General features: G+C 51.3%; 10 protein-coding genes across 10 annotated transcripts; 6 read left to right on the plus strand and 4 right to left on the minus strand.

Moving 5' to 3' along the window:
* The first annotated feature begins 736 nt into the window (after positions 1-736).
* Positions 737-1,044, plus strand: BDQ94DRAFT_144021 (general stress protein). Its single transcript, XM_026766372.1, has 2 exons — positions 737-764; positions 840-1,044. Exons 1-2 carry the CDS (start codon positions 747-749, stop codon positions 975-977), a joined length of 156 nt encoding a protein of 51 aa, XP_026626389.1. The 5' UTR covers positions 737-746; the 3' UTR covers positions 978-1,044.
* Positions 1,045-1,943: 899 nt separating this feature from the next.
* BDQ94DRAFT_144023 (uncharacterized protein) lies at positions 1,944-2,748 on the minus strand. Its single transcript, XM_026766373.1, has one exon. The coding sequence runs from the start codon at positions 2,198-2,200 to the stop codon at positions 2,039-2,041; it is 162 nt and encodes a 53-aa protein (XP_026626390.1). The 5' UTR covers positions 2,201-2,748; the 3' UTR covers positions 1,944-2,038.
* A 1,534-nt stretch (positions 2,749-4,282) lies between these two features.
* Positions 4,283-6,988, plus strand: BDQ94DRAFT_35027 (bZIP transcription factor). Its single transcript, XM_026775555.1, has 2 exons — positions 4,283-5,685; positions 5,748-6,988. Exons 1-2 carry the CDS (start codon positions 4,686-4,688, stop codon positions 6,590-6,592), a joined length of 1,845 nt encoding a protein of 614 aa, XP_026626391.1. The 5' UTR covers positions 4,283-4,685; the 3' UTR covers positions 6,593-6,988.
* Positions 6,915-10,854, plus strand: BDQ94DRAFT_159600 (ribonuclease Z; the record flags this gene model as incomplete). The annotated part of the gene is made up of 3 exons (XM_026769091.1): positions 6,915-6,977; positions 7,306-7,461; positions 7,504-10,854. The coding sequence occupies 3 exons, from the start codon at positions 6,915-6,917 to the stop codon at positions 10,852-10,854; spliced, it is 3,570 nt and encodes a 1,189-aa protein (XP_026626392.1).
* A 136-nt stretch (positions 10,855-10,990) lies between these two features.
* Positions 10,991-13,267, minus strand: BDQ94DRAFT_144032 (putative acid phosphatase). Its single transcript, XM_026766374.1, has 7 exons — positions 13,057-13,267; positions 12,981-12,993; positions 12,885-12,919; positions 12,819-12,834; positions 12,584-12,749; positions 12,195-12,529; positions 10,991-12,097 (listed from the first exon to the last, which is right to left on the minus strand). Exons 1-7 carry the CDS (start codon positions 13,144-13,146, stop codon positions 11,193-11,195), a joined length of 1,560 nt encoding a protein of 519 aa, XP_026626393.1. The 5' UTR covers positions 13,147-13,267; the 3' UTR covers positions 10,991-11,192.
* Positions 13,268-15,194: 1,927 nt separating this feature from the next.
* On the plus strand, positions 15,195-16,806 carry BDQ94DRAFT_144035 (GTR/RAG family Ras-related GTP-binding protein). Its single transcript, XM_026766375.1, has 4 exons — positions 15,195-15,454; positions 15,508-15,609; positions 15,661-16,344; positions 16,392-16,806. Exons 1-4 carry the CDS (start codon positions 15,249-15,251, stop codon positions 16,549-16,551), a joined length of 1,152 nt encoding a protein of 383 aa, XP_026626394.1. The 5' UTR covers positions 15,195-15,248; the 3' UTR covers positions 16,552-16,806.
* Positions 16,807-17,636: 830 nt separating this feature from the next.
* Positions 17,637-18,824, plus strand: BDQ94DRAFT_35072 (putative heme/steroid binding domain protein). Its single transcript, XM_026775556.1, has 2 exons — positions 17,637-18,048; positions 18,106-18,824. The coding sequence occupies exons 1-2, from the start codon at positions 17,806-17,808 to the stop codon at positions 18,628-18,630; spliced, it is 768 nt and encodes a 255-aa protein (XP_026626395.1). The 5' UTR covers positions 17,637-17,805; the 3' UTR covers positions 18,631-18,824.
* A 232-nt stretch (positions 18,825-19,056) lies between these two features.
* On the minus strand, positions 19,057-21,787 carry BDQ94DRAFT_178866 (WD40 domain protein; the record flags this gene model as incomplete). Its single annotated transcript, XM_026773223.1, has 5 exons — positions 19,057-19,079; positions 19,149-19,358; positions 20,227-20,830; positions 20,883-21,712; positions 21,766-21,787. The coding sequence occupies 5 exons, from the start codon at positions 21,785-21,787 to the stop codon at positions 19,057-19,059; spliced, it is 1,689 nt and encodes a 562-aa protein (XP_026626396.1).
* Positions 21,788-22,296: 509 nt separating this feature from the next.
* Positions 22,297-24,239, plus strand: BDQ94DRAFT_35083 (tRNA-dihydrouridine synthase family protein). The gene is made up of 2 exons (XM_026775557.1): positions 22,297-22,604; positions 22,656-24,239. Exons 1-2 carry the CDS (start codon positions 22,437-22,439, stop codon positions 24,114-24,116), a joined length of 1,629 nt encoding a protein of 542 aa, XP_026626397.1. The 5' UTR covers positions 22,297-22,436; the 3' UTR covers positions 24,117-24,239.
* A 34-nt stretch (positions 24,240-24,273) lies between these two features.
* Positions 24,274-25,178, minus strand: BDQ94DRAFT_144043 (CENP-X/MHF2 family protein). Its single transcript, XM_026766376.1, has 2 exons — positions 24,515-25,178; positions 24,274-24,436 (listed from the first exon to the last, which is right to left on the minus strand). The coding sequence occupies exons 1-2, from the start codon at positions 25,115-25,117 to the stop codon at positions 24,389-24,391; spliced, it is 651 nt and encodes a 216-aa protein (XP_026626398.1). The 5' UTR covers positions 25,118-25,178; the 3' UTR covers positions 24,274-24,388.
* Between the last annotated feature and the right edge of the window lie 26 nt (positions 25,179-25,204).

Raw genomic sequence — 25,204 nt, forward strand, 5'->3', positions numbered from 1 at the left:
ACCTCATACCCGATAAACAATGACACCCCTTCTACGTAGCCTAGCCTAGGCTCCCCTTCCCCAACAATCCAATCCAATCCAATCCAGCACAGCACAGCAGCGCATCTAAAACCCGCACCGTAAACACCATCAAACCAAATCCAACCTCCACAATTGCGCAATCGCAAATCTAGACTCACCATCCCCCAAATTCCCAAACACACGTACGTGATCATGACACTACTACTCCCCTATGGAAACAGGGCGAAACCGCTCCCCCGAGCTACTTGTCCCACGGAAACCCTGCCATGTAAGTTCCCGCGTGGCGAGCCAGGTCAGCCAATATCAGGGATGGAATGCTGCATGATGGGGTACGGAGAACTTGTTTTAGGGTAGGATAATTGGATAATATTGTTGGAGTGTTGAGGCTCAGTATGAGGTTTATGAGAAAAAGTTAATTGCGAATTGCATCAGGATGCGTAGGTTTGTTGTTGATGTCAAATGGGTGACATTATGACTTCATGGGGTTGGGGATTCGTAGTATATATATGCTGGTGTTTTTGGGATTGAAATTGTGATTTTGAATCAAATCAGAATCAGATTATCTACTATTACCTACCATCAATATACTATAGAACACATTCGATAAAGGAATCAAAATGGCATCCAACTCCAACCCCGGAAACTTCGCCAACCGCTCCCATGACGAAGTGTCGAATATCGCCAAGAAGGGCGGCCAGTCTAGTCACTCGGGCGGATTCGCCAGTATGGATCCTGATAAGCAGGTATGTTATTGTTATATATTCACATGTTTTATTCATGATTATTGTTCATGAAAGGATGACTGATATTATATTTAGCGCAACATCGCATCCCAAGGTGGCCAGGCCTCTAGCGGTAGCTTCCAACCCGGAGACCCCAGAGCCCGTGCTGCTGGCCAGAAGGGCGGATCGAGAACCCAGTACGACCAATATGATGAAGATGAACCTGAGGAGTAAATGATGTCTCTACTAAGTGGAGGTAAACGTTTGTTTATGATCGTTATGATATGAGAGGATAAGGGCCCTATTTATTATTAATTATATGAGAAAGTGTATGTACTGGCGCCAGTATACATAAAGGCGAATATGAAATGTGTGCACACAATTATTGAATACTGTTCTTTGATTTCTTCAAGACCATGAAATGTGGAGGATAGTATGGTTTGGTTTGTGGGGTGACATCACAACATGCCGTTTCCGGTCGCTTCAACTCAACGCATCATGTGAGGTCATAATATTGCCCCTTGGATGTCATGGAGTTGTATATTCCTCGTAACTTCTGGAAAAAATGGTATGTGGTGGCGATGGTTACAGTTCTAATGGTCCAAGTGCTACAGTAAGCGGCGGCGTTGATGTTGCTGAAAATAGTAGAGCTGCGAACGATAACTTCGGTTTGAATAGATGCCTAAATTCTAGACAGAGCTGGAGTGGAAGTTGAGCGAATTACCTAAGCGGCACGTTCAGTGAGCTAAACATGGTACAGAGCAGATCGACCGAAGATTGGTTTTGCTCACTCATCCTGGATGAGTTGCTTCAAAAGACTGGTTCGGCGAATGAAAAGAATCACAAGTGCACAGTCTTCAATTCTAGCCTTAGGTATTGCCAATTTGCGCCTGCGCCAGACCAAGGCAGCCTCGAAGAAAGCCTTATAAGGCTCGGCAACTGAAACAAGCCTCCAGCTCAAGGATTCAGGAGACCCAAAAGGCAAAACTCCTACGGGCCGAAAAAATAAACCTTTTAACTCTCTTTTTCTTCAGCATCCCAGTCGTGTGCAGTCTCAGCCACAGATCTGCAAATAGATACAAAATACTCTTATCCGTAGCATGAGGCAAAAGATTTGCACGAGGCTATTCACAAGATCTGCCATCGAAAGGGCGCTAGGCAATGGCAACGGTATAGTTTATCGTCTCGGTTTCCTATTAAGGTTATCGTGATGCTGCGGTGCCGGCTGCGCCCATCCAGGGGTTGCTGGACACTAGGAAAAGATTTGCTCGAACTAGTAGAACCTAAGGCCCAACTCAAGCCTCGAGTGCCGCATTACCGGGCCTAGAGACGAGCAGAACACACTTCAATTCAATAGGACCGTTTTGATGCTCGACGGAAACTGTGCAGTCTCCCTTCTGGGACTGGTGGAACGGTCCAGCGATCGGTGGTTCTCCGTTGGGACGAGTTTCACCCATTGTCCTTCAGTAATTCGGATTTGAAGCAGAAGTTACAACTGCATCAAGGCCTAGAATTGAATTCAGCAGGTTAAGTTTCGGCCGGATCAGCAATTCGTGGCCACCTCTGTCAGGCCATAACCATCCCCATCGAATTTTAGTCATCTAATGATTACCCGTCCCGCGATGTTCTTTTTTGAGTATGTGCGCCGGAATGATAAGATGCCACTGGCGCTGTTCGGACATGGGCGATACGCTCACTGTTTAAAAAAGTACCTTTTGTACAACTGTCTTCGAGGAGTGAAACGGCCCTAAAAAGCCTTAAGTGTAGCCGGGGGAGAATCCTTTGGACGTCCAGAGGAGAAGTGGATCATGTCCTTCTTCAGCGCCTAGTATCTAAACGGTTAGATAGTAGCCCACCTACTAGGAGTCTAGAGCCGATAGAAAGAATAGATACTCAAAACTATCTACTCCATGGATAGTGCTGGGATGGGCGACCCGAAAGTTTCAAAGACCGAACTACTGGGCGCGAAGCGAGAAGGGCAAAGAGTTGAGAGTGGCTCGTAGTGGGCTCTCCCCAGGGCCATCGGCTCACAGTCAAATCACTGGGTTTCTGCTTTTCTTTTCCATGGCAGGCTGGCGCCAAGCTTTGCTTCCGGAGCTAACCTTTGTCGGCCAGGAACCGGGTTTCTTACCCACCAGAATTCCACACCGGCGCATCCACACCAGGGGACCAGCTCTTGAAGAGTCGAGATCGAGGTGCTCAGCACTATTGGCCATTCTAGAACATCTTGATGCATCAGCCAGAGAGCCCTGGAAGTGGACTCGCTCCCCTCGACCACACAACGACTGTGTTGATATTCTGGTTGTTGTTCGTTGTTCCCCATTGTCCCCTCCAGAGGCCTCCCCTCCCCTCTCTGTCCCATAGATCGATTAATCACATTGGTGAAGACTGAATGACATTCCAGACCCAGGCAGTCTCAGCTACATTATCCACCCCTTTTTGTTTTCCAATCAATCAAAGTGCCGATGTGGATTGGTGGACTCGCGGAAACTGTGATCACAATTGCTGTGAACAGATCGCAGCCGTCGTTTAAATCATGGCGGTCATTGGCTCTGGCTGAGCCACTAACGTCATAAAGTGGTGATACATTGGACACTCCAGGTGAACAATCTTGCAGGAGACTACTGTGATTGGTGCAAGCACATTGTCAGGAATTGAGATTGTGCTCACCTGTGCCGCCGTTTCAGTGCCTCGGAGAAACAGACTTGAAACGGCAAGGTGTCAGAAAGGGAGGCAAGAGGGACGGGAAGACACAATAATACCTACTTGGTCCGTCCATGTACAATGGGGGTGAGAAAAGAGACTTCGGGGCGACCATCTAGGGGGCGGCTTGCGAAGAAAATCTCGCATGCCGGCTTTCACACCTCCCATTCTCGTCCAAAGTCACCCGACACAAAGTTGTGCGGAGGGAAGGACTCCATTAGGTTGGCCTACATGCTTCTTGTCTGCACAAGGGATGTGTACTACTGTAGAGTGTATGCTGGCTGGTGAGAGTTGGCCGATACGGTCAATCCCACACCTGTCAAGGGGGGGAGGGAGTATACACAGTGAAAAGTAAACAAGGCCCGGGGATCTTATCGACGATCTCCTGATTGCACCAACTGTAGAATTAATCCTGTATTCTGTTTGGTAGCATTCAGCGTTCCTGCTTGGAGTAGAGGAGACGGGCGAAAACCGGTGCGACTAAGCCCGAACTACCCAAGTAACTCAGGGAGGGAGGGAGAGAGTGGATTCCCCCCTAGTAACCAGCAGTGGAGTAGGGTGCTGCTCCCCGGAAGCCCTAACCCACTGAACTTGCCTTAGTGCTCAAGGGGCCAACCAATCTTCAATGGAGTTGAGGTGGGGCGGGACCCAGTAGCCGCTGAGTCAGCCAGAGGACGCGCAAGCCTTTTTAGCTACCTGAAATTCTGGGTGGATTTCTATTCCTGGCGTGGAGAAGAGTTGCCCATCTGGTCTCTTCGCTCTGCTGTGTTGCTGCTGCTGCTCTGCCCACTCGGTCTTGTAACGCTATCCCTCCCTCATTAACTCCCGTCCGCCAACCTTGGTCGATCCCTCCCTCCCATTTTATCCATCGTCTCCTCTTCCTCCTCTCCATCAATCACTCCTCCTACTATCACTATTATCCCATATTCACCCATCTAAATCCTCCTTTCTGTTTTTCACTTTTCCCTCTCCAACGCTATCGTTACGTGTATTGTCTTTTCGATATCCCTCATAGACCACTCTGCTTCATTGCTTACTAGTAACCCTCCTGCATCGATTCTCTCTCACCCCTTTCTACCTCGGATCAACATCACCCTCTCATCGTCTCTCGTTATCAAATCCACACCACCCCTTTCTCTGCTCCGACCGTGCACTTGACCAAATCGCGCTGGTCTCCGCTCTCGTCTATCAGGTCGCGCTACTCGAACAGCTTTTCATCTACACATCATCATCATTACCATGGCTACATTGGCAGAGCATCCGGCGGTTGCGCCATCTTCCTTTGACCAGGACATCGAGTCTTTCCTCGACCTCGATCAACTAGCATACACCTCCGCAGAGCCCGCCCGCGCAAAGACCGCCCTGGCTGCTCAACCCACCCTACCAAGCACCGAGTTCAACGCTGGCGATGTACGAAGTGCTGGTTTTGCTTCGACAACAAGTCAACAAGCCCCGGTCGCATTCCAGGGTCCCAGTCACCAGTATGATGAACACAAGCAGCAGACCGGCCTGCCTCCAGGTGCCCTGGCTCATGCCATGACTTTCAACCACATGAACGGAATGGGATATGGTGCCCCGAGTCCCGGTTTCCCCATGGGCGCAGACCTCTACCCTAGCAGCCAACTCAAGCGCGAAGAGCCTCCCATGGATTTCAACAGCCCCCCGACTCGCAACACCTCGGATATGGACCTGGAGTCCGACAACATGGGATCGGTTCCTGCCTACTTCATTTCCCCCAACCCGAGCAACAAGAGTCAGTTCGTCGACCCCAACGCTTTGGGCGGCCATGAGGTGGCCTCCATGGGTCCCTCCACTCAAGTCGGACGCATGTATCCGGGTATGCACCAGCAGCAGGCTGCCATGGCCAAGGCCGCTCAGCAGCAGAAGCACAATGAGTACCTTCGCCAGCAGCACCTTCAGCAACAGCGCCGTATGGACGAGCACATGCACCACAACGGAGCCCCCCACAGCCAGACCCCTCGCCCCTCCAACCCCGCTGTTGAGGAACGCATCTCCCGCCTCTTGCAGCAGATGCGCCAGTCTGCATTGAACTCGCCTGACGACTCCCCCTCTCCCCCTTCCCTCCTGCCTCAGATGGCCAAGGCCAAGAAGGAGGAGCAGGATATGGATGAGGATGAGAGACTCTTGGCCAGCGAAGAAGGAAAGAAGCTCAGCAGTAAGGAACGTCGTCAGCTCCGGAACAAGGTTTCCGCTCGTGCTTTCCGGTCTCGCAGAAAGGGTATGGATCCAATGGTTGTTGGTGTAATGGCCTGAACATGAAGTAACTGACTCGTTATCTAGAATACATTGGTCAGCTCGAGAGCGAGGTTGCCGCCAAGACCAACGAAGCCCACGAACTGCGTCTGCAGAACCGTTCCCTCTTTGAGGAGAACGCTCGTCTCACCGACCTCGCCCGCATGCTCCTGTCGTCCCCTCACTTCTCTCAGTTCCTGGACGAGATGGGCCCCAACGGTCTTCCCCTGCCGAGCCAAGTGCAGTCGCAGCCCCACCCTCAGCACCACCAGCACCCTCAGCACCCGCAACAGGCCCAACCTCAGCAGCAGCCGCCCCAGCAGCAAGCTCCCGCCATGACGCAACCGCCTATGCAGCAGGCTCCTCCGGTTGGTATGGTCATGGTTCCTAACCAGGGACTCGATGTCTCAGCCATGGGTATGAACAACGGTGGCTGGAACTCGGGTATTGACATGAACTACGGCAATGCCTCCGTGTTCGCCGTTCTGGAAGTCCCTGAGCCCGTTATTGACACCGAGTCTCTCTCTGGAAAGACCTCCAGCATCGTGGACTCTTGCCTTCCCAGCGTTGCCAGCGCCAAGGACGAGGCTCCTGTTCTCGCCTCTATGCCCCCTGTTGCCGAAACCGAGCACAAGTCGGACATTGGCGTTGAGAACCCTGATGTCGTGATGGACGAGTCGGACCCTGCCTTCGCCCTCTTTGCCGATATGCCTGCCGCCCCTACATCGCAAGGATCTGTGCGTGCTTTCGGTGGTATCGCTACCGGAAAGTCGACGTTTGAGCTTGTTGTCGAGGGCGAGGTCAAGGACAGTGCCCAACAATTTGCTCATCTCTGCCACAGCATGGAAGCCGCTTTCGAGCGCGTGTCCATGATGACTGCTCATCTTTCATGATTCCCCATGTCGCGCACTTTCGAGCCTTATAAGTACTGTAAAGCTGATTCTTCGTTTTTTTGCCTATCTACCTTCTCGCTAGTGGTTCGAAATACTATTGAACCTGCCATGTAGACACCAACGTCTTTCCTTTGTCAATGATCTTGTGTTTATATACTTCTGCCCACGACGTGGCTTATTTCTGTCTACGCTTATTCTTTCTATTGCTGCTCGTCTTTTCTTTTTCTTTTCTTTTCCCTATCTTTTCAGGGGTTCGACGGAATGGCTTCTGGTGTCTGGATGAGGGAAGGCTTTTGGGATTGGAATTTGGGAGCTTGGAATTATGGATTGTCCGGACTGGCTATTAGGGAACAACATCAAGATACAAATTAACTCCATATCAAAAGTTGAATGACCTTAAAAATCTGCGAACCTTTTGTATAGATTGTATCACGTAGATCACCAGAGGAAGACTACTATTTGGCGCCGAGGAGCTGCATGGCTTGATGTGAACGATAGCAGTGGTGGGTGACAGTGGCGATCGTCTCGCCGCAGAGGCCCGAGAAAAAGTTGCCGGGCGGAGAAGCTCTGCGACTCATCCAAGTCAATTGACAACCTCTCATCTCCAACCATCTCTTTTATCTTGCTTTTTCTTCCATGATTTGTATGAGATGACGGACCGTTGACACTGCTTTCATTTATCCTAACCCAACTGCATCCCCTGTCCCATCAAGTTGGCTTCCCTTCTGCGGTCCGCGGCGCTACTCGCCAGTGTTTTTCGCGGAGTTGCCGTCGCTCCCAGACGTCCCTCGCCAGTCCTCCTCCGAACTACGATCCCTCGAGATTTTCGGAGCTATCAGAAAAAGGCTATATCCCAGAAGCGCGATTTTGTCCCGAAGCGTGGGCCGTCAGCGTCCATCAAAAATTCTCAGAGTCGCCATTCAGTGGAGCCGGGCACTTATCTACTGCCTGCCCCTCGACTACCTTTCCGACGCGGACAGAATTTCCTCCTCTACAATCCCAAGGCTTTTCAGACATCAGGATTTGGTCCTCCGCCGACACCACCGACGGGCAATCCCCCAATGAAGTTCTACTACGAAATCCTGACCACGCCCACGGCCGATACCCCAGGCACTACGGTCCTTCTTCACTTTCCGGACAAGCGTTACTTCTTCGGTCAACTGTCGGAGGGCACTCAGCGCGCATGTACGGAGCGTGGCATTAAAATAACCTATCTGACCGACGTCTTCCTCACCGGCCAGATACAATGGGGCAACACTGGAGGCTTGATTGGCGTCATCCTTACGCTGGCTGATGGGATAGCCAGCTCGAACAATGCTTTGGAACTTCTTGCGCGGGAGAAAGAGGAACGCTCCAAAGAAAGTGGACAGGCCAATGCGACTTCCAAAAAGGAGCATGGAATGTCATACGCGGTTCACGACGGACAGCTGGTGCCGCAACGAGGAACTCTGACAATCCACGGAGGCAGAAACCTCACACACACCCTAGCCACCGCACGGAGGTTCGTCTTTCGCAAGGGTACACCGGTGTTCACGCGGGAATATGATTCGGAGGGCATGTCGAAACCCGATCGTCTCGGAGCGGAGGACCCTTGCGAACAGCCTACATGGTCGGACAGCAACATCAAGGTCTGGGCTATGCCTATCAGGTCTTCCCCCGTCCCGCACCTGCAGGCGACGTCGCAGGTCCGCTCAATGAGCCCCAGGAAGCGGAGCCTCGATGAGTTTGAAGAGACCAACAATGCGTCGGAGCCTATCGATGCACGAACCCGGGATCAAGTCATCAGGCAGTCTGTGATCACGGACATGTTCAATTCGAACTGGAGACTGGATGCTCTGCACGAGACCAAGTTGGCGGATGTGAAGATGCCGGCCGCGATGTTCGTTCGTAACCCCGTCACCAAAGACCTTGAGCAATACAAGGGACCTGCCCCGGGAAGCAATGAGCCGCTCCCTGATATCACGGTCCTCGTACGCCAACCGTGGCCCGGTGCGGCCGTCGAGAAGATCCCTCATACTACCTGGTGTCAGGAATCGGTTTCCTATATCATCCGGAACCACGATGTCCGGGGAAAGTTCGACCCGAAGAAGGCTCAAGAGCTGAATGTTCGCAAGGGACCAGACTATGCGAAGTTGACCAGGGGAGAGAGCGTGACATCGCAAGATGGCAAGATCGTTACTCCTGACATGGTTTTGGGTCCATCGCGACTGGGTAAGGGAATGGCAATTATCGATTTGCCCACCCCAGCACATGTCGACGACCTGGTGAATCGGCCCGAGTGGAACTCCCCTGCCGTTACTACCGGACTGCAGACCTTCCTGTGGATTTTGGGTCCGGGAGTGGGTGATCATCCACGGCTCCACGAGTTTGTGGCGAGATTCTCCAAGTGCGAACATACTGTGTCCAGCTCGGATTATTGTCCCAACTACCTGTCTATGAAGAGCATTGCAACCTCGACAACGCGAATGGGCTTGCTGAGACCTGACAACTACCCGACTCTTGTTCATGACAATGTGACCCTTCCGCAGCCCGGCACTAGAACTGCAGAGCCTACAACAGATACAACGAAAGCCGTTGCCTTGCAACCAGTGGCGCCCGGTGTCATCATCGACATGGAGCCTAACTTTGCGCTCAATTACTCTGAAGTGGAGCCGCACTTCGAGCCCGCACAAGTGCAGCGACAGATGCCTTGGGCCATCGAACAGCGCCTGAGCACCATCCGCAAGCGTGTCAAGAAAGAAGCGTTCACGAAGAAGCTTGAGAGCTTCCAAAAAGATCTTCCAGGAGCCAACGTGGAGATTATCACCCTGGGCACTGGGTCATCCGCACCATCCAAGTACCGCAACGTCTCCGCCACTCTTCTTAACGTGCCCGGATACGGATACTACTTGCTCGACTGCGGTGAGAACACTCTTGGTCAGTTGAAGCGTGTCTTCTCACCTGAGAAGCTGCGTGAAGTCCTGCAGAATCTGCGGATGATCTGGATCAGTCACCTCCACGCCGACCACCATCTCGGCACCGCTTCTGCCATCAAAGCTTGGTTCCAGGAGAACTACCCCGAGGGAATTCCGCAGACGGATGAGGTCGAGATGGACATGTCCAAGATCCTCAAGGAAAAGCGGCTGTTCGTTGTCTCCGAACAAATGATGACGGGCTGGCTAGAAGAATACGCCGCTGTCGAGAACTACGGTTTCGGCAAGGTGATTCCTTTGAGTGCCTCCCCCTACCTCCACCAAGGCAACATCCGAACCCAGTTCGTCTACCGTCACTGCCGTGGAGACGGCTCCTATCCCGGTCATCAACTTGAGGCCACCAGACCCGCGACCACCAGCCTCAGCTTCCACGACCAATCATCCCCCCTCACCTCTCTCCTCCGCGAAGCCACCGGGCTCTCCGACCTCCTCACCACCCGTGTCTCCCACTGCCGTGGCGCCATGGCCGTCTCCCTCGTCTTCCCAGACGGCTTCAAGATCTCCTTCTCCGGCGACTGCCGTCCCTCCGCCGGCTTCGCCACCATCGGCCGCAACTCCACCGTCTTGATCCACGAAGCCACCTTCCAAGACGACATGGCCGTGTCCGCCATCGCCAAGAAACACTCCACCCTCTCCGAAGCCCTCGAAGTAGGCCGTCTCATGAACGCCCGCGCCATCCTCCTCACACACTTCAGCCAACGCTACCAAAAGCTCGCCCGAGTCGAAGAAGCCCCCTCCCGCACGGCCAACAAACCCGCCGCTGAACCCAACCAACACGTCGGCCAAGTCGGGCTCGACGTCCCGGACGACGAGCCCCAACAGAACAACACCACCCGTAACCAAATGTTCGGCGACATCAAAGTCACCAGCCGCCCTAAGATTACCGTGCCTATCGTCGCGGCCTTCGATTACATGCGTATTCGCGTCCGCGATATGCCCATTGCCCAGGCTTACGCGCCTGCCGTCGAGAAACTGTTCGATCTCCAGGAACGCGCGGGCGAGGAGAAAGCCGAGCAGCGGAAAGAGGCTGCTAAGCAGATCGCGCAGAATCGGCAGAAGGCGAAGAAGCAGAAGCAGGAGAAACATAAGCAGATTCCTGCTGCTGCTGTTGAGGAGATGGAGGTTGAGAAGTCGGAAGGGGCAGGTGCTAAGTCGAAGTCGATTTGGAGTGCGAGTGAGAGTGAAAGTGGGTGGAGCACGAGTGGAAGTGATAGTGAGGGGGAGCGGATTAAGAAAGAGCATTATGCTAGGAAGCGGAATGATGGTGGTGCTGCCAAGGGTGGGCAGTAAATAGTAGAGTGTGGAGATAAGGGATAATATCTTATTAGAGTAAATAACTTTCGAACATATTATCAGATGTATTAGTACTATTATTAGTACCGCTTGGCTACGGCCTGGTATATTAGTTGCAGAAGACTAGATTATCAACACAACTTGAAGGCAAAGTAGCCCAATACTGCATATGTCTTATGTCTTCAAAGGACCATAGTAAGTATTTATATCTATTAGAGCAAATCAACCAATCTCCCCATCTCAAAATAGTGGCCAAGGAAAGAAAAAGAACTAGTTACAGAGAGAATCCAGCTTGCATACACACCCCAATAGACAATGATTAGTCTCCGTAAGCTCTAGAACCCAGCAATCGACTTCTCCGCATCATTCTTACCATACAACCCCTCACCCAGATTCTGCAGGCACTCGGACCTCCAGTCCTGGGGAGTGAACTTGTCCACGATCTCTTTGAACGCTTCCAGCGTACAGAAGCTCTCGTCGCCAGGGAGATGATTCTCAGCCTTAGCAGCGCAGCCGGGGATCCGGACAGGACGGTCATTGTATCTGATGCGGACGTAGTGGGAGCGGAGGGATTCTTTGGATGATTCTGGAAGAGAGGACAGAGGGACACGGGCTGTTTCGGAGGGTTGAGGAGGGGTAGTGGTGCTGGTGCTGGAAGAAGAGGAGCCAGTTAGGAAGGAGAAGAGACCCTTCTTCTGAGCGGCGTCACCAGCGGTGGGTGCTGCTTGTGCTTGATCTTGGTCGGCTTTGGAGAAGAGCTCGATGGCTACGGAGGAGGTGAAAGGAGGCCATTTCCCGTCGAAGGCGCCCGTGCTGGTGAGGATGGCAGCGAGGGTGGTGTCGTGGCAGCCGCTCATGGCGAATTTGATGGCTTTGCCGTTGGTTGGGGAGGAGCCCGAGGCAGAGGACTCGCTGCGCCAGCCGCCGTCAACGGCGGTGCTGACCATGCGGTCGACAACGTCGCCGAGGAGAGCGCCGATACCGAGTTTGCGGTATTCGTTGCTCTCGGTGTAGCCAGTGAACCATTCGTCGACGGAGATTTGGTCGATGTAGTCTCTGAGTTTGCGGTCGTAGAATTCGGAGGGGAGCTTGGTTGCGGGGCCGTGGGCGTCGGTGGCGTTGATGGTGTCGTTGATTCCGCACAGTTGAGGGTGGCCGTCTACTGCGAATCGGGGGGAGCTTTCGGGCATCCATTTTGAGATACGTTTGTTGATGTAGTCCATCTCATCGGAGGTGTTCCCTGGAGGTTTAAATGGTTATTCTTTGTTCTATGCTGCGCGTCTGCTATTGCATGATGGGGTGCATTGGACTGGGGAATCCGGGATTAAAGGACGTACATTTGAGTGCTGCTTTGTTTGCAAAGAGTCTAGCAAGTTGCCTGAAGCGGCGGCAGTTTCCTTCATTCGGGAAGAGTGTCTCCTCTGATACAGCGCGTGCAACGATCACCGGGGGTGGAAAGTCCTGGGTGCGGGCGCTGGCGGGATACATGCCCCAGAAAGCTTGTTGGAGGGACTCGAGAGCACGGGGAATGGGGGTGGCACGAAGATACATATCCTCGGTGTCGGATTTAATCTTGGGCATGAAACCGAGCTGGTCGACATACAAGTGCCGCAGACGCTGGCCTAGGGCAAAGGTGGTCTCCCGTCCTTTGTCTGTCAGCTCACCGTGTTGGCTGGGACTCAGTCAGCAGGACCTCCTGAAAGTTTAACGCTGAGTTCCAACTTGCCAGATGCCTTCTATGTCACCGGTTGCTCCGACTGCAACCACGGACTGGTCCTTGTCGCCAAAAGCCTCGGTCTTTCTCCGCCATTGGAACCCGTTCCACGATGTGATGTCTTTGTTACTGGCGGCCATTTGAATCATCTGTCGAGCAACATTGCAGTACGGCCAGTCTTTGTAGGAAAGAACGAATCAGCGGAGAACAATCAGAAGTATTTGTTAGGTTTCGGAGGAAGGATTACATGGAGCGAGTCCTGCCTAAACAATATTAGCCTGAAGATAACCTTGGGGGGGGATTGGCCGCATACATTCTGAAAACGCGAAGAGACGGGCGTACGTTCTCCTGAAGAGCAGATTAGATCACCAATATAGTAGAACATATGTAAAATTTATATAGTTCTCACCATGGCGGAGAAACTAAAACACGCATTAGCCAGCGTCCTGCTTGGGCGATTGGGGGGTTGATTTGCCGGCACATACCACTTGCACCAATTGGAGTTTCAAGTCCCGAGGATAGAGCCGGTCCAGCTCCTCCTGGGAGTAAGGCTCACGGGGGACCAGAGTTGTCATTGGAAAGGCAGTCCGCAGTGAAGCACCTGGCAGGACTTGAGGGACAGAGTCAACGACAGGGTAGACGGCGAAGAGCGAGCCTGCCCGACTAATAAATGAATGAGAGACAATGGGCGCAACGGCCGGACAGGCGGTGATGACGCCAGCAGGCGGTCTGGTCGAGGGGAGCCAATGAACAGGCGGCAATGAACCCCGAGCCCGTTTCGATGGTTTTTCGCGGGGATTTTCTCCATTTCCATTTGCTGCGCCTGCTTTAATTTACGATTTGAGGTTCATTTGGTGCTCGGTGGATCATTCCTTCAGGGTCCTTTGGGCGGTTTTTGCTACTATTGGAGTCCTAACTGGCTACTACTTATCTCCATATTCTATGTACATCAAGGGAATTGTGGACGTAAGCCGTGAACTTGTTTACCCAATCACTTCAACGAGACTCGAACTCAAGATGATTATGTTGATTTCCAGGGTGATTCTCCATTCATTCCAGTCGTAACCCAAACTCGTCCCCATGGTTTAGATAGGTGTGGTTAACAGGTTGCCATGCACGCCGATTGCACATATCGACCGCACTTATTCCCCGTTCAAGTCTGCAGAATTATGCAGCTCTTGGCCCTTCTTATGGGTCAAATAATTAATCACCTTCTGTCAATGCCGCCATGGAATTCTATTCCCAAGTTCATGGTTGCCTTCGAAATGGCCGCCCAATATGTGCACCGCGCTGTCATGGCATCTTTCCAGTGCAGATTACCACATGTTGTAGAAATTACCCTGTATTGCGTATCTCAGCATGAAGATATTCATGTTGATATCACAGCTGCAAGCTTAACAGCTGTCCACCAGTAGAATGAGATAACTGCCCCGGAAGTGGTTGGGGATGCGGAAAGGATCGCACAAAGGCGGAGAGAAGCATCTCTCCGTGCCAAGCCGCACCTCCCGCGCTTATCGCATTGGACGCACCGCATCTCTTTCACTGTCCTCCAGCTCCATCCACTGTGATTGGCAATCCAGGAACGCACTGTCAGGCATTGAGACTTCTGCTGAGTATAAGCCACTCCCATTGCACCATCTGTATGTGTTCTTAGCATCACGTCTCCTTCAAGTTCCTGTGCAAGCCCTCCAATCCAGCCTGTTCTGCCCCGTGCCTCCCCACCTATACATCCTCTTTGGTCTGATATTATTGTTATCGCGAAAGACTCGTCTTGAGCCTCCCATCCCGTGACTCCTTTCCTCTTTTGATTGAGTGATCATTCGCCAGCCATGCACTTCACACTCTGCTGAGCCTTCCTTATTCCCATCCGTTCCTGTGCAACAAGCCACCCTCAGCTCACTCTGCACATATCCTGGTTGCTCCGCCGATCATCTTTCCAGGGTTCTTGTGCGGAGATTGCAAACACTGCGTTTCATACTTCACTGTCTCTCGTTTGGCTTCAAGGTGCTTGACTTCAGTCTCCTCAAACACGTCCTCTTCCTCATCTCATATCATCGTATCGTGTGAGACATTGAACTTGTGGTAAGTCTTTGCCAAGTCTTTTGGTTGTTGGAGCTTCTTCTGGCGTTTGCTGAGCTGATTTCTTAGGTGGAAAGCATCGTCTCTGAAATAGTACGAGGGTTGAACCGAATCTGAAGCCATGGATGTAAGGAACCTTCCAATGCCCCTCTCTCTTATCTGCAGATAAGCCTGCACCGTCTGTCAAGCTCTGGGAGTCAATAAGGTGTCTTCTGAGTGCTGTGCTGGACTGCTTGGCCCAGATTGGCTCTGTTTTCTCTGTCGCTGCTGTTGCCTGCGCGTCAAATGTACTCTGTGTTGTGTGAGCTTTCTGCAGATGGCCTCCAACGTCCGACTGGCTCAACCCGGAATGAGTTGTTTTCTGTGCTCGGATACACCCAGAGCAATCAATTCTGTTTTGTACGAGTCTATGCACGTGTCAAACATGCTCGGCGAGTCCCAGGTGTTTTTCACGTTCTCATCACATTCGAGCTCGGGGCACGTGACCTGTATTCACGCATTTATTTCATGTTGTTGAAGAGGTCTAGATACCTTCTGGGCCTTTGTTTTATCTGCTCTTTGCTGTCTTTGCTGAAATCTTCTCACGCGCTTGGTCATCATGGAGTTACCTCGTGAGGTTGAACCTGGTTGGGGGAGCGCATCCAAACAGACCCCAAGCCAGAGCACTGCAGCCCCAAAGTCTGATGCACAGCTAATGCTTGAGAATATCCTACAGGGAACCACCCAGTCTATGGAGCAGCCCGCCGCTGAGGCCAATAAACCCCAGGATGCTAAGCCTCGTCTGATGCTGATGGGCCTGCGTCGGTAAGCTGTCCCTGACCGTGACTGATACGGAGCAGTATCCTAACATTACCTAGGAGCGGCAAGTCATCGATCGCTAGTGTAGTCTTTCATAAAATGCCGCCCAATGAAACCCTTTTCCTAGAGTCCACGACCCGCATCCAGAAGGATTCCATTCAGTGAGTATGCAGGTTCTCTACGATCGTCACTGGACTAACACAAGCAAACAGCTCGTTCATGGACTTTCAGGTCTGGGATTTCCCTGGCCAGCTGGAGTATCTGGAGCCGTCTTTCGATCTGGAAAGCATCTTCGGAAGCTTGGGTGCGCTGGTGTGGGTTATTGACGCTCAAGACGATTACATGGAATCGGTGGCGCGTCTTAATCGCACGATCTTGACCGTTCAGCAGTACTATCCAAACATCAACATCGAGGTCTTTATCCACAAGGTCGACGGGATCACCGATGAATACCGCACGGACACTTTCCAGGATATCGTCCAACTCATTTCGGACGAACTCAGTGACGCTGGGTACGAAAATGCTCCAGTTCATTACTACCTAACCTCGATCTACGACTACTCCGTTTTTGAGGCCTTTAGCAAGGTCATTCAGAAACTCATTCCCAACCTTTCTACGCTGGAGAATTTGATCAATACCTTGTCCAACAACTGCGGATTCGAAAAGACCTATCTTTTCGACGTTCTGAGCAAGATCTACATTGCGTCTGACACCCGTCCGGTAGACATGTCCTGCTATGAGATGTGCTCCGACTACATTGACGTTATTGTGGACATTTCGGAATTGTACTCCTGGGATCACCCCGACCGCAAGGCCAAGGGCGAACAGAATCAGGAGGCAGAAAGTCACGCTGTTTTGCACGATGACACAATGATCCACCTGATGGAGATGAATAAGTATGTTGTCGAGCTGCCTATCCTTTGACGATACTAACAGATGTTAGGTACCTTTGTCTTGTTTCCGTGATCCGAAACCCCGAGTCCAAGGATAAAAAGGGTCTGATCGATATGAATTGTCGTACCTTCCAGGAAGCTCTGAATGATGTGTTCTCCCGCAGCTGGGAACAGGATCAAGAGGGGCCCGGAGTAGTTACCGAGGAGTGAAAGACCGATTTCACCTGCATTGGCGAGGTTGATTTGTTTTTTGTTCTGTTTCATCGTCCCTCTGTTTGGGGCTTAGCAGGGAGTATTGAGGCACGGTTCGGGATGGCATGGCGACTCGGATAAGCCCTCTAACTTGCGACGTCGAGAATCTGTGAAGCTCTGGTAGATTTCACGCTTTTTCTTGATGACATCGAGACTGAGGCTGGTACTTTGATAGTATAATATCCGAGTAGATAGCCAATACCATAATGTGACATTCTATCAAGTAAATATTCGGCCCGCAGTAGTTCTGGTAGTAAGGCATCAAGGCAGAGAAGTGAGCAGGACCCGCCCGGCGGAACTTTCTTCCCGCGCAAGATAAATTCATCTCGAAATTCTTTTCTTCGCTTGCTTTTCTCTCATCACCAGTTGTGGAGCTTGAGCGCCTTTTGCGACTTCAAAAATGGATTGAAGATTTCGCGACTGGCTATACCAGTACTAACTGTGAAGCGGCAATACTACAGGTATATTTCTATCATCAATTTCTCATGGTAAGTTCGCCAAATTTCATTGCACATGCTTCAATCAATTCTCCCTCCCCCAATCTCGATGATGAAAACTTTTCCTACATTCGCAGTTTCCACGCTAGCCGTCGCGAGAACCCATTCTAGACGTGCTCTGTGCGCAATACTTCCTTGGATGTCTGACGAGATTGAAATGCCTTTACTTCTGCAATTATCTAGTAGTTGATCTTGGCTAACTGGATTAAAGTTATAGGTTCTCTTCAGAAGCACGTACCCTTGGATATAAAGTCAGGTGGAATAATAGACTGAGACTTGCTCGTCGGCGTGCAGGATTATTATGGACATGGCACTGAAGCAGCTGGCTACTGATCGCCCAGCAGCTTTATGCTTTTGTCAGGATATTCATTCAAACAATGCAAGAATTATGATCTGTACAATTATCCTTCCCAAGTAAATCAAGACTGTAGCTGCATCTCTGGCCCTTAAATTTCAATAAAAGCACTATACCTGTCACACCATGCGACTCCCGAAACAAGCCAACGGAGAGCGCGGAAATACTAAGGGTAGTAAGCCAAGCAGCAGCTACCTTTTACCTAACCATCCATTCCACCTATCCCTCTTCTTCCATTACTACTACTATATTTACCTTCTTCATTCTACTTGTCTCCCAAGCCAATGGCCTACAGCTAATTAACAACCCATATTCTCTACAACAAACTATCTCACCCACCATAAGATACAACAAACAACCATGTCCTCCGAACTCCGCCAACGCCAAAAACCAACAACAGCCTCCAATACATCAAAACCCTCCAAAGCCACCAAATCATCTCCATCGCCCAAAAATGGCATCTCCGTCCTCGATATCATCCGTGTGCTGGTCACACTTATAATCGCCTCCTGCGGTCTATCCTACTACATGACCTCGTCGGAATCCCTCCTCTGGAACTACCGACCCTGGTTCACCCGCTGGCCAGTCCTGGTCCGCTACATCGTACATACCCCCTCTTCCCCCCCTCTCTCAAGGTATATCCAACTAACAAACCTCCAGCAAGGTCCCCTCATTCTTACCCCCACCGAACTCTCCCTCTACAACGGCACCGACCCAACCCTCCCCATCTACCTCTCCATCAACGGCACCATCTACGACGTGTCCGCGAACCCGCTCGTCTACGGCGCCGGCGGCCACTACAACTTCTTCACGGGGAGAGATGCCACGCGCGCCTTCGTGACCGGGTGCTTCAAGGAGGATCTCACGCCTGATATGCGCGGCGTCGAGGAGATGTTTATCCCAATTGATGATCCCGAGGAGGAGAAGCGGTTGACTAGCGGGGAGAGGAAGGTGAGGAGGGAGCAGGATCTTAGGATCGCCAGGCAGAGGATTCATAAGGCCGTGGCCCATTGGATGGGGTTCTTTGCCAACCATAAGAAGTATTATGAGGTGGGGAAGGTCGTGGGCTTGGAGGAGGTTGTGAAGAGGGAAGAGGAAGAGGGGGTCAAGAGGGAGCTTTGTACGGCTGCTAGGCAGCAGAGGCCTACCAGGGAGCAGGTTGAGAAGGCGAAGGGGGGGAAGTAGATCCTTTGTACCACCGTAGGTTGGCTAGTTATTGATAGGGGTATCTAGATGTATATGCTAGTAGTGGGGGAGGGAGGGGGTTATCGCTGTATGTATTTTGTTATCTAGAAGATTATCATGTGAAAGTTAAAGACAAGAATGATATGGACTTAATATCCAGCCTTTTGGTATCGCTACTGGTGCGTACACGCATTTATGGCTCCAGAGATATTTGCTACGCAGTCATCATCGGACCATGGCAAAGACCACACATCTACAAGAAACAATTGGAACAGATTTTGGTTGAATTCCAGTCAGTCATATTCTAACATGACATGTCCATCAAATCGCCCAGCCCGACTTTCCGAATTTTCATTCGAGTGATATCATATCGTTGCACAAAGAGAAATGCGACGCGCGAGGAAAAATATTCATAGCGTCATACGTTTACTCGGCGGTGACGGCGCGGGCTATTACACCAACGTCAGCATTCCATCACATACACCAGATCGATTTAAAGGGTGGGGGTGGAAACATACTGTAGACGTTCATCTTGGAGTGACCAACAACCTTCTTGATCTGTCCCTTCTCCTCAAGGTCAGCAAGGCACTGGCGGGCCAAGCTGCCGTTGATCTTGAGACGGTCGACCAGAGTGGCGACAGTGATCAGACGGTAGGACTGGACATCCTTGTTGAGACGCTCAGCGACCTGCTTCTCGAGGACGACGGCGTGCTGGGCCTTGTCCTTGACTATAATCGAAGAAAAAAAGCCATGTCAGTCATCTCTGTTCTGTTTCATTTGCTCGGTTTTCGCGATCGATCGCATTCTTTCATCTTGTGCGTTGTCTGTGTGATATCCATTCATAGCTATCGGGGTATATATATTTCTTTTCTTTTGCTCTTCGATCGATACAATAACAGGCGATCTTCGACTCTTCAACTCGATGGGGGAGAATGGATGATATTCATGGTGATGGTGATGAGGATGGAAACGGGGAATTATAGCGTACCCTTGCCCTTGGACCACTTCTTTCTGGTAGGAGCCTGCGTATAATATTAGTACTGATACATTTCCCCCTGCTGCACTCGAGTCTACTCGGGGCTGATGGTACTCACCATTTTGACTGTCTGATGTAGCTGTTCGACGGAGGAGAGCTGCACAACAGATCGAACGGTCTGAAGTTTGAGTGCCCAAGTGCGAAATTCGAGTGGGGGATGACTCAGCGTCACGTGTAGATGAACCCTAAGCCCTGGGCTGTCGGTGCCGCTCGGTTAGCATTGGCTGCTGCGATACCCGCTGTGATTGGTCGATCGGCTTACCCCTGTTTGTATGGAGCGGGTTGTTCGATAGTATACTGAAGTATTGTATGAGAAACTGCTATACATTGGTAGTACCCAATGGCATAATTAAGATTAAGTATAGTTTCCGCTATGTACACAGGTATTGTATCAGTTCATTATAGGATTTCCCTCAGGAAGATCTCCCTCGTAAAAGCATTCCCGTCTTTGAAGCCATTAGGTGTAAGGTAGTATAGAGGACCAACTGGCAATATGATCATTCAGCCGGATGGATGCGGTTCGTGGCACTCCTCTACGGCAAACGATCATCTGCTCGTACCAGGTCCACAACTACTTCCCTTGGCTTTGCCATTAATGGTAGTGGTAACCTTGAACTGCGGCGAATCTTCGACACTCTCAAGGTGACCAAGTACAAAGTCGTCCGGTGTACCAAACCAGAACTTTGAATCATCATCCTCATCAAATGACAGCCATCTCACTTCGTATCTTCCAGTTTCGCTTCGCGGAACGGGGATGCGCGCAACAAACGGCTGGCTGTACGGCGACCAGTACCGAACAGCAGCGTAGGCGGTATTCGCTGTGGTTATAAGTAACTGCGTCTTGGAATGGTGCCACACGACCTGTCTAACAGTGTGCTCGTGGACTAGCGCCGACAACAGGACTGGTGTGCTCTCCAAATCCCATATCCAAACAATATTTGGTCGCGTCGGATCGACGGTGCCCAGAAGAGTCCCGCTGGCGCTAAAGGCCATGATCGACACGCCCCGGGGCGCCCCGGATGGTTCGACGGGCATACCAAACGCAGAGGAGCTTGACGCTTCGGCATATTCAAGGTCTCCGTCAGCTGCATACCGTTCCCGCCAGACACTGGGGGAATTTTGCTCTATCTGGAATACATGGGACAGTGTGATGGAGCAAGAAAACTAAATCCGTCAGCTTTGCCTTCCATAGAGCAACCATTCGAGGGAATCATACTGTTCGGGTTCTGAGAATGTCAACAGTCCCATCAACTTTTCCAACGACCAGAAGCTCTGACACACCGCGTTGCCCGGTAACAGGGCTCCACTCTATCCCTCTAACACCGAGGTCGAGCGAACTATCGATGCCCGAAGGGCCACTATACGTTCTGAAGAGCTGCCCATCAGCCGTGAAAATGAGGACTCTGGTGCCCGCACTCGCAGCATCCCACACGGCTATCCATCTCCCGTCCGGACTCCATTTGAGGCCCTGAGCGTCTATTGTAGGCAAGACTGCTCGGCCTATAAGCTCGTAAGATCGAAACTCATGAATAGTTAATAGATCAACCGCATCCGGCTTTAGAAGAACAGCAAATTGCCTAGTTTTGGGCCGGTATCCGAAGCCATTGCTGTTCGAAAATTTGGGACTTTTGATGATTTGGCTTCGACCAGAGTCCAATTTGAACACTGTGATTTTCGTATTCCAGGCGTGGAAAGAAACAACCTCGTTCTCATCTCCTCCGAAGTCGACGTATGTAGCACCAGGCTCGATGCTTTCGATTTCTGCGTGCAATTGCAACGGTTCCAATTGCCAGACCAGGATCCGTGAATCACTGGCACAAAGCACACGTCTTCCTGGGGAGCTCACTCCTGCGTAGGAGTGCGTGCTTGAAGGTAGAACAGGCTTGGATCTTGAGAATTTCAAGAACTTTGAGGCAATTTCCTTAAGCTTGACGATCTGTACCTCTTTGAAATCAGGCGATGACGGGTCGAGATGGATGGCTAGATCTTTGCCATTCAATTGCGCGGCGTAGTCGCCATCCTCAGATAGAGAGATTGTATTTGAGACTGGAATAATTATCAGCAATACAATTTGCTACCCAAAACGGCTACAAACTCACCCCCTGCTCCGGTGGAGTCCATTGTTGATTTTAGCTGCAGCTTGGTTCAGTAACTGCCGTCGAGATGCAGTACAAAGGTAATGGCGCGTGCATGTACTCCTGGTATCATGCGCATCCTAGACACTATTCTTCATCACGGGCTTCCTGGGATCGAAATCCTGGGAATGTTTTGAAGGTTTCATTATTTATCTGAACCCACTTTATTGGAAGGCGCCAAGGCTTCACATTAGATTAGGTAAGCAGTACTATGAAAGCACAGGTTTGACTGCTTCTGGTGACAGTCATGCGTATCAACAAACCTCGCAAAGGCGACAATAAAGAGGGGTCCCTAGTCAATCCAGGCCCATGAAATATGTAAGCATCTGACCTTTTGTACCACAAATAATCAGCATATTGTAAAGGCAGCTGAGTGGCGTGTGCATGTTCTTTCCCCGGATAAGATAAGAGGATCAACATTGATCCCTTCCGAATTAACTTTATTGTCGGCAAAAAAGCGCCCGCCATCCGCATCGTTTGCGACTTCCAGACTCCAGATACCCTCCGCTAATCGCGACACTCGATTGCTCCTCTCGGGGACAAGGACTACCTAGTTCGTAAAGATTCGTGTCCCACGGTTCTTACCCCCCTGGCTGGGGCACTTCATTCCCAAATCTCTACTCCCAAACGTGACAATGGCGGTCCCGGAGACACAGCCCGCTCCGCAAGGAAGCGTTGCCGACCAGAATGCGCCTATAGCTGCTGCTGCTGAACCGAGAAAGAAGCTCCTTGGAAGACAGTTCTACGAAAGTATTGGAAGCCCGAAGTACATTATTGCACCTATGGTGGACCGGTCTGAGTTTGTAGGTTCCCCTACGAATGTACTTTTTGGATCTCAACTAACCGGCCTGGAGGCGTGGCGCATGCTCACTAGGTCGTTCATGACACCGGAAGACCAGAAAAAGGTTCTCGCATACTCCCCCATGTACCATGCGCGCTTGTTCCGTGAGCAAGCGAATGTCCGCGTACAGCACTTCCACCCTACTCGCGCTGCCGCCGGCAAAGGCGAGGATGAATCGCCGTATCTCGACGGAAACCCTTCGTTCGATCGGCCTCTATTCGTACAATTCTGCGCCAATGATCCTGATGATTTCTTGGAGGCCGCGCGTCATGTGGCACCATATTGCGATGCAGTGGATCTCAATCTGGGATGTCCCCAAGGTATTGCGAAGAGGGGTCACTATGGTGCTTTCCTCCAGGAGGACTGGGACCTGATTTACAGGCTGATTAACCGACTTCACAACGAACTCTCGATCCCAGTCACTGCCAAGTTTCGTATTCAGGAAACGAAAGAGAAAACGCTCGAATATGCGAAGATGATCTTGTCTGCTGGTGCAAACATAATCACTGTGCATGGACGGAGAAGAGAACAGAAAGGTCACAACACTGGACTGGCTGATTGGAGCTACATTCGCTATCTCCGCGATAATCTTCCCCCAGAGACGGTCATCTTCGCGAACGGCAACAACCTGAACTATGAAGATCTGGACCGTTGTCTGGAAGAGACAGGAGCCGATGGTGTCATGAGTGCGGAAGGCAACTTGTCTGATCCGTCAATTTTCAGCAAGCCCCCTCCGGTTGGCAGTGAAGGAAGGGAATACTGGCGAGGCAGGGACGGAAAGGGCGGATATCGGATTGACGCCATGCTACGGCGGTACTTGGACATCATCTACAAGTACGTTCTTGAACAACCTGTTCCGGAAAGGAAGCCTCTTTGGCTTCCCTCGGACGCAGTGGAAGAGGAATCTGAACAGACAACCGAAACGACCGAGGAAGCAGAAGACGGCCCACCTAAGAAGAAGCAAAAGCGCGAGAAGTCGAAAAGAGCGGCCTCCCCCAGTCTTGGTGTAATGCAGGGTCATCTCTTCCAGCTGCTTCGCCCCATGGTCTCCGTGCATACCAATGTCCGTGATGCGCTAGCGAGATCAAGACCTGGCGATATGCCCGCATTCGAGAATGTCCTGGCTCTCGTTGAGCAGGCAATCAAGAAGGGTCTCAAGGAATACGAGCAGTTCCCGGAACGCTTTGAGAAGGATCCGAACCAAGAACTGACCGGATCCAAAGCGACTATTGCCGAGTACGGCAGACCTTGGTGGATCTGCCAGCCACACATTCGGCCACTGCCTGAAGAGGCTGTCGAGTTGGGCGCACTTACTGTGAAGAAGAAGAACGATGGCAACGAAAAGCCTAAGGCGGACGAGTCTTCTGAAAAGGCCACCCCTGCTGCAGAGGGATCTGCCGCTCCTTCGAAGTCGGACGTGGACGCGACCACCCCTGCCACGACGACTACTCCGGACAACCTGGTGAGCGGTTGATATTACGAATCAAGATTTGGTGTTTTTCTGCGGAGTATTGGGACCAGCATCTTATACCCAAGTCGGGCATAGCTACTATTCATGTTAGATATAGACGCATACAGAGCACATAGTACATAGAGCTACGTTTATGAAATCATAATTCTCAACCTCGCTTGACACTCATCAAACTTAGTATCATTCACAGTACAAACACTGGTATCATAAGCCATATCAGAGTAAAACCCAGATCCATAAAACTCCATCCCAGCCCATATAAAACATAAGCCCATCTAAAAATCCATCACAAGCTGCGGCGCCATCTTCTCCAAATCCTCAACCTAACCCAATAATAGTCAGCAAACACAAATACACCAAATAATCACAAAGGAAGAGAAAGAGAAGAAGAGAGAGCAAACCTCCAAAAACCCATCCCCGACCGCTGCCCCCTTCCCCACAGCCTCGCTCCTTTCAAATGCCGCCCTCGCCAACGCCTCTCTTACAAAAACATCCACATACTTTGCGACAACCGTATTCGCATCCTTCGCGATCTTCGTCTTCTCATTCTGGAAATGATGATGTAGTAGCCTTGTCAACAACTTCGGCGGAATAACAGGATCGTTCGTGAGCACATCATCAGATTGCTGATCCTTGTGGATGATCTCCGCAAGGATATAGTCCGGTTCTGGTTCTGGTTCCGGCGATGATGCGTCCGAGCGGGCGGAGGACGAAGAGGCGTTATCGTTGTCGCTGTCTTCTTCGGAGTCAGCGGGGCTGGGTGATGATGGTCGGGGGCGTGCGGATTTGGATGAGGAGGCTTTTGCTGGTTTAGGGGCTTGTTTGGTTGTTGGTTTAGTTGTGGCTTTGGTTTTGGGCTTTTCGGCTGGTTTGGCTTTGGATTTGCTGGTGGTTGCTGCAGCGGTTGATGATGATGATGCTGGGGCGGCGGTGGAGGAGGTTCGGCTTGGTGGTTTGAAGGGGAGTTGTCTGCGCTTTTGCGCGGGTTTTCGCTCGGGAGGCATGTTGTGTTGGCTTTTTGTATCGAGGGCCCTTCTTTGGTGGTTAAATGATGATGATAAGGTGTCTCGTCGCGGGGATTTGATCTTCTT

The sequence above is a fragment of the Aspergillus welwitschiae genome (genome assembly GCF_003344945.1).
Source record: "Aspergillus welwitschiae strain CBS 139.54b unplaced genomic scaffold BDQ94scaffold_16, whole genome shotgun sequence".
Classification (NCBI taxonomy): domain Eukaryota; kingdom Fungi; phylum Ascomycota; class Eurotiomycetes; order Eurotiales; family Aspergillaceae; genus Aspergillus; species Aspergillus welwitschiae.

Bases quoted from the DNA above. Each gene is read 5' to 3' on its own strand.
- BDQ94DRAFT_35083 (XM_026775557.1), top strand. From the start codon at position 22,437: ATGGCGGTCCCGGAGACACAGCCCGCTCCGCAAGGAAGCGTTGCCGAC. The intron at 22,605-22,655 runs GTAGGTTCCCCT...ACCGGCCTGGAG, and splicing joins TGGTGGACCGGTCTGAGTTT to GCGTGGCGCATGCTCACTAG.
- BDQ94DRAFT_144032 (XM_026766374.1), bottom strand. From the start codon at position 13,146: ATGACAACTCTGGTCCCCCGTGAGCCTTACTCCCAGGAGGAGCTGGAC. The intron at 12,530-12,583 runs GCAAGTTGGAAC...ACTGAGTCCCAG, and splicing joins GGTGACATAGAAGGCATCTG to CCAACACGGTGAGCTGACAG. The intron at 12,098-12,194 runs GTACGTCCTTTA...TTAAACCTCCAG, and splicing joins AAACAAAGCAGCACTCAAAT to GGAACACCTCCGATGAGATG.
- BDQ94DRAFT_144035 (XM_026766375.1), top strand. From the start codon at position 15,249: ATGGAGTTACCTCGTGAGGTTGAACCTGGTTGGGGGAGCGCATCCAAA. The intron at 15,455-15,507 runs GTAAGCTGTCCC...AACATTACCTAG, and splicing joins ATGCTGATGGGCCTGCGTCG to GAGCGGCAAGTCATCGATCG. The intron at 16,345-16,391 runs GTATGTTGTCGA...AACAGATGTTAG, and splicing joins CACCTGATGGAGATGAATAA to GTACCTTTGTCTTGTTTCCG.
- BDQ94DRAFT_144023 (XM_026766373.1), bottom strand. From the start codon at position 2,200: ATGGGTGAAACTCGTCCCAACGGAGAACCACCGATCGCTGGACCGTTC.
- BDQ94DRAFT_35027 (XM_026775555.1), top strand. From the start codon at position 4,686: ATGGCTACATTGGCAGAGCATCCGGCGGTTGCGCCATCTTCCTTTGAC. The intron at 5,686-5,747 runs GTATGGATCCAA...CTCGTTATCTAG, and splicing joins TTTCCGGTCTCGCAGAAAGG to AATACATTGGTCAGCTCGAG.
- BDQ94DRAFT_35072 (XM_026775556.1), top strand. From the start codon at position 17,806: ATGTCCTCCGAACTCCGCCAACGCCAAAAACCAACAACAGCCTCCAAT. The intron at 18,049-18,105 runs GTACATACCCCC...ACAAACCTCCAG, and splicing joins CAGTCCTGGTCCGCTACATC to CAAGGTCCCCTCATTCTTAC.
- BDQ94DRAFT_144043 (XM_026766376.1), bottom strand. From the start codon at position 25,117: ATGCCTCCCGAGCGAAAACCCGCGCAAAAGCGCAGACAACTCCCCTTC. The intron at 24,437-24,514 runs GTTTGCTCTCTC...TTATTGGGTTAG, and splicing joins TCGGGGATGGGTTTTTGGAG to GTTGAGGATTTGGAGAAGAT.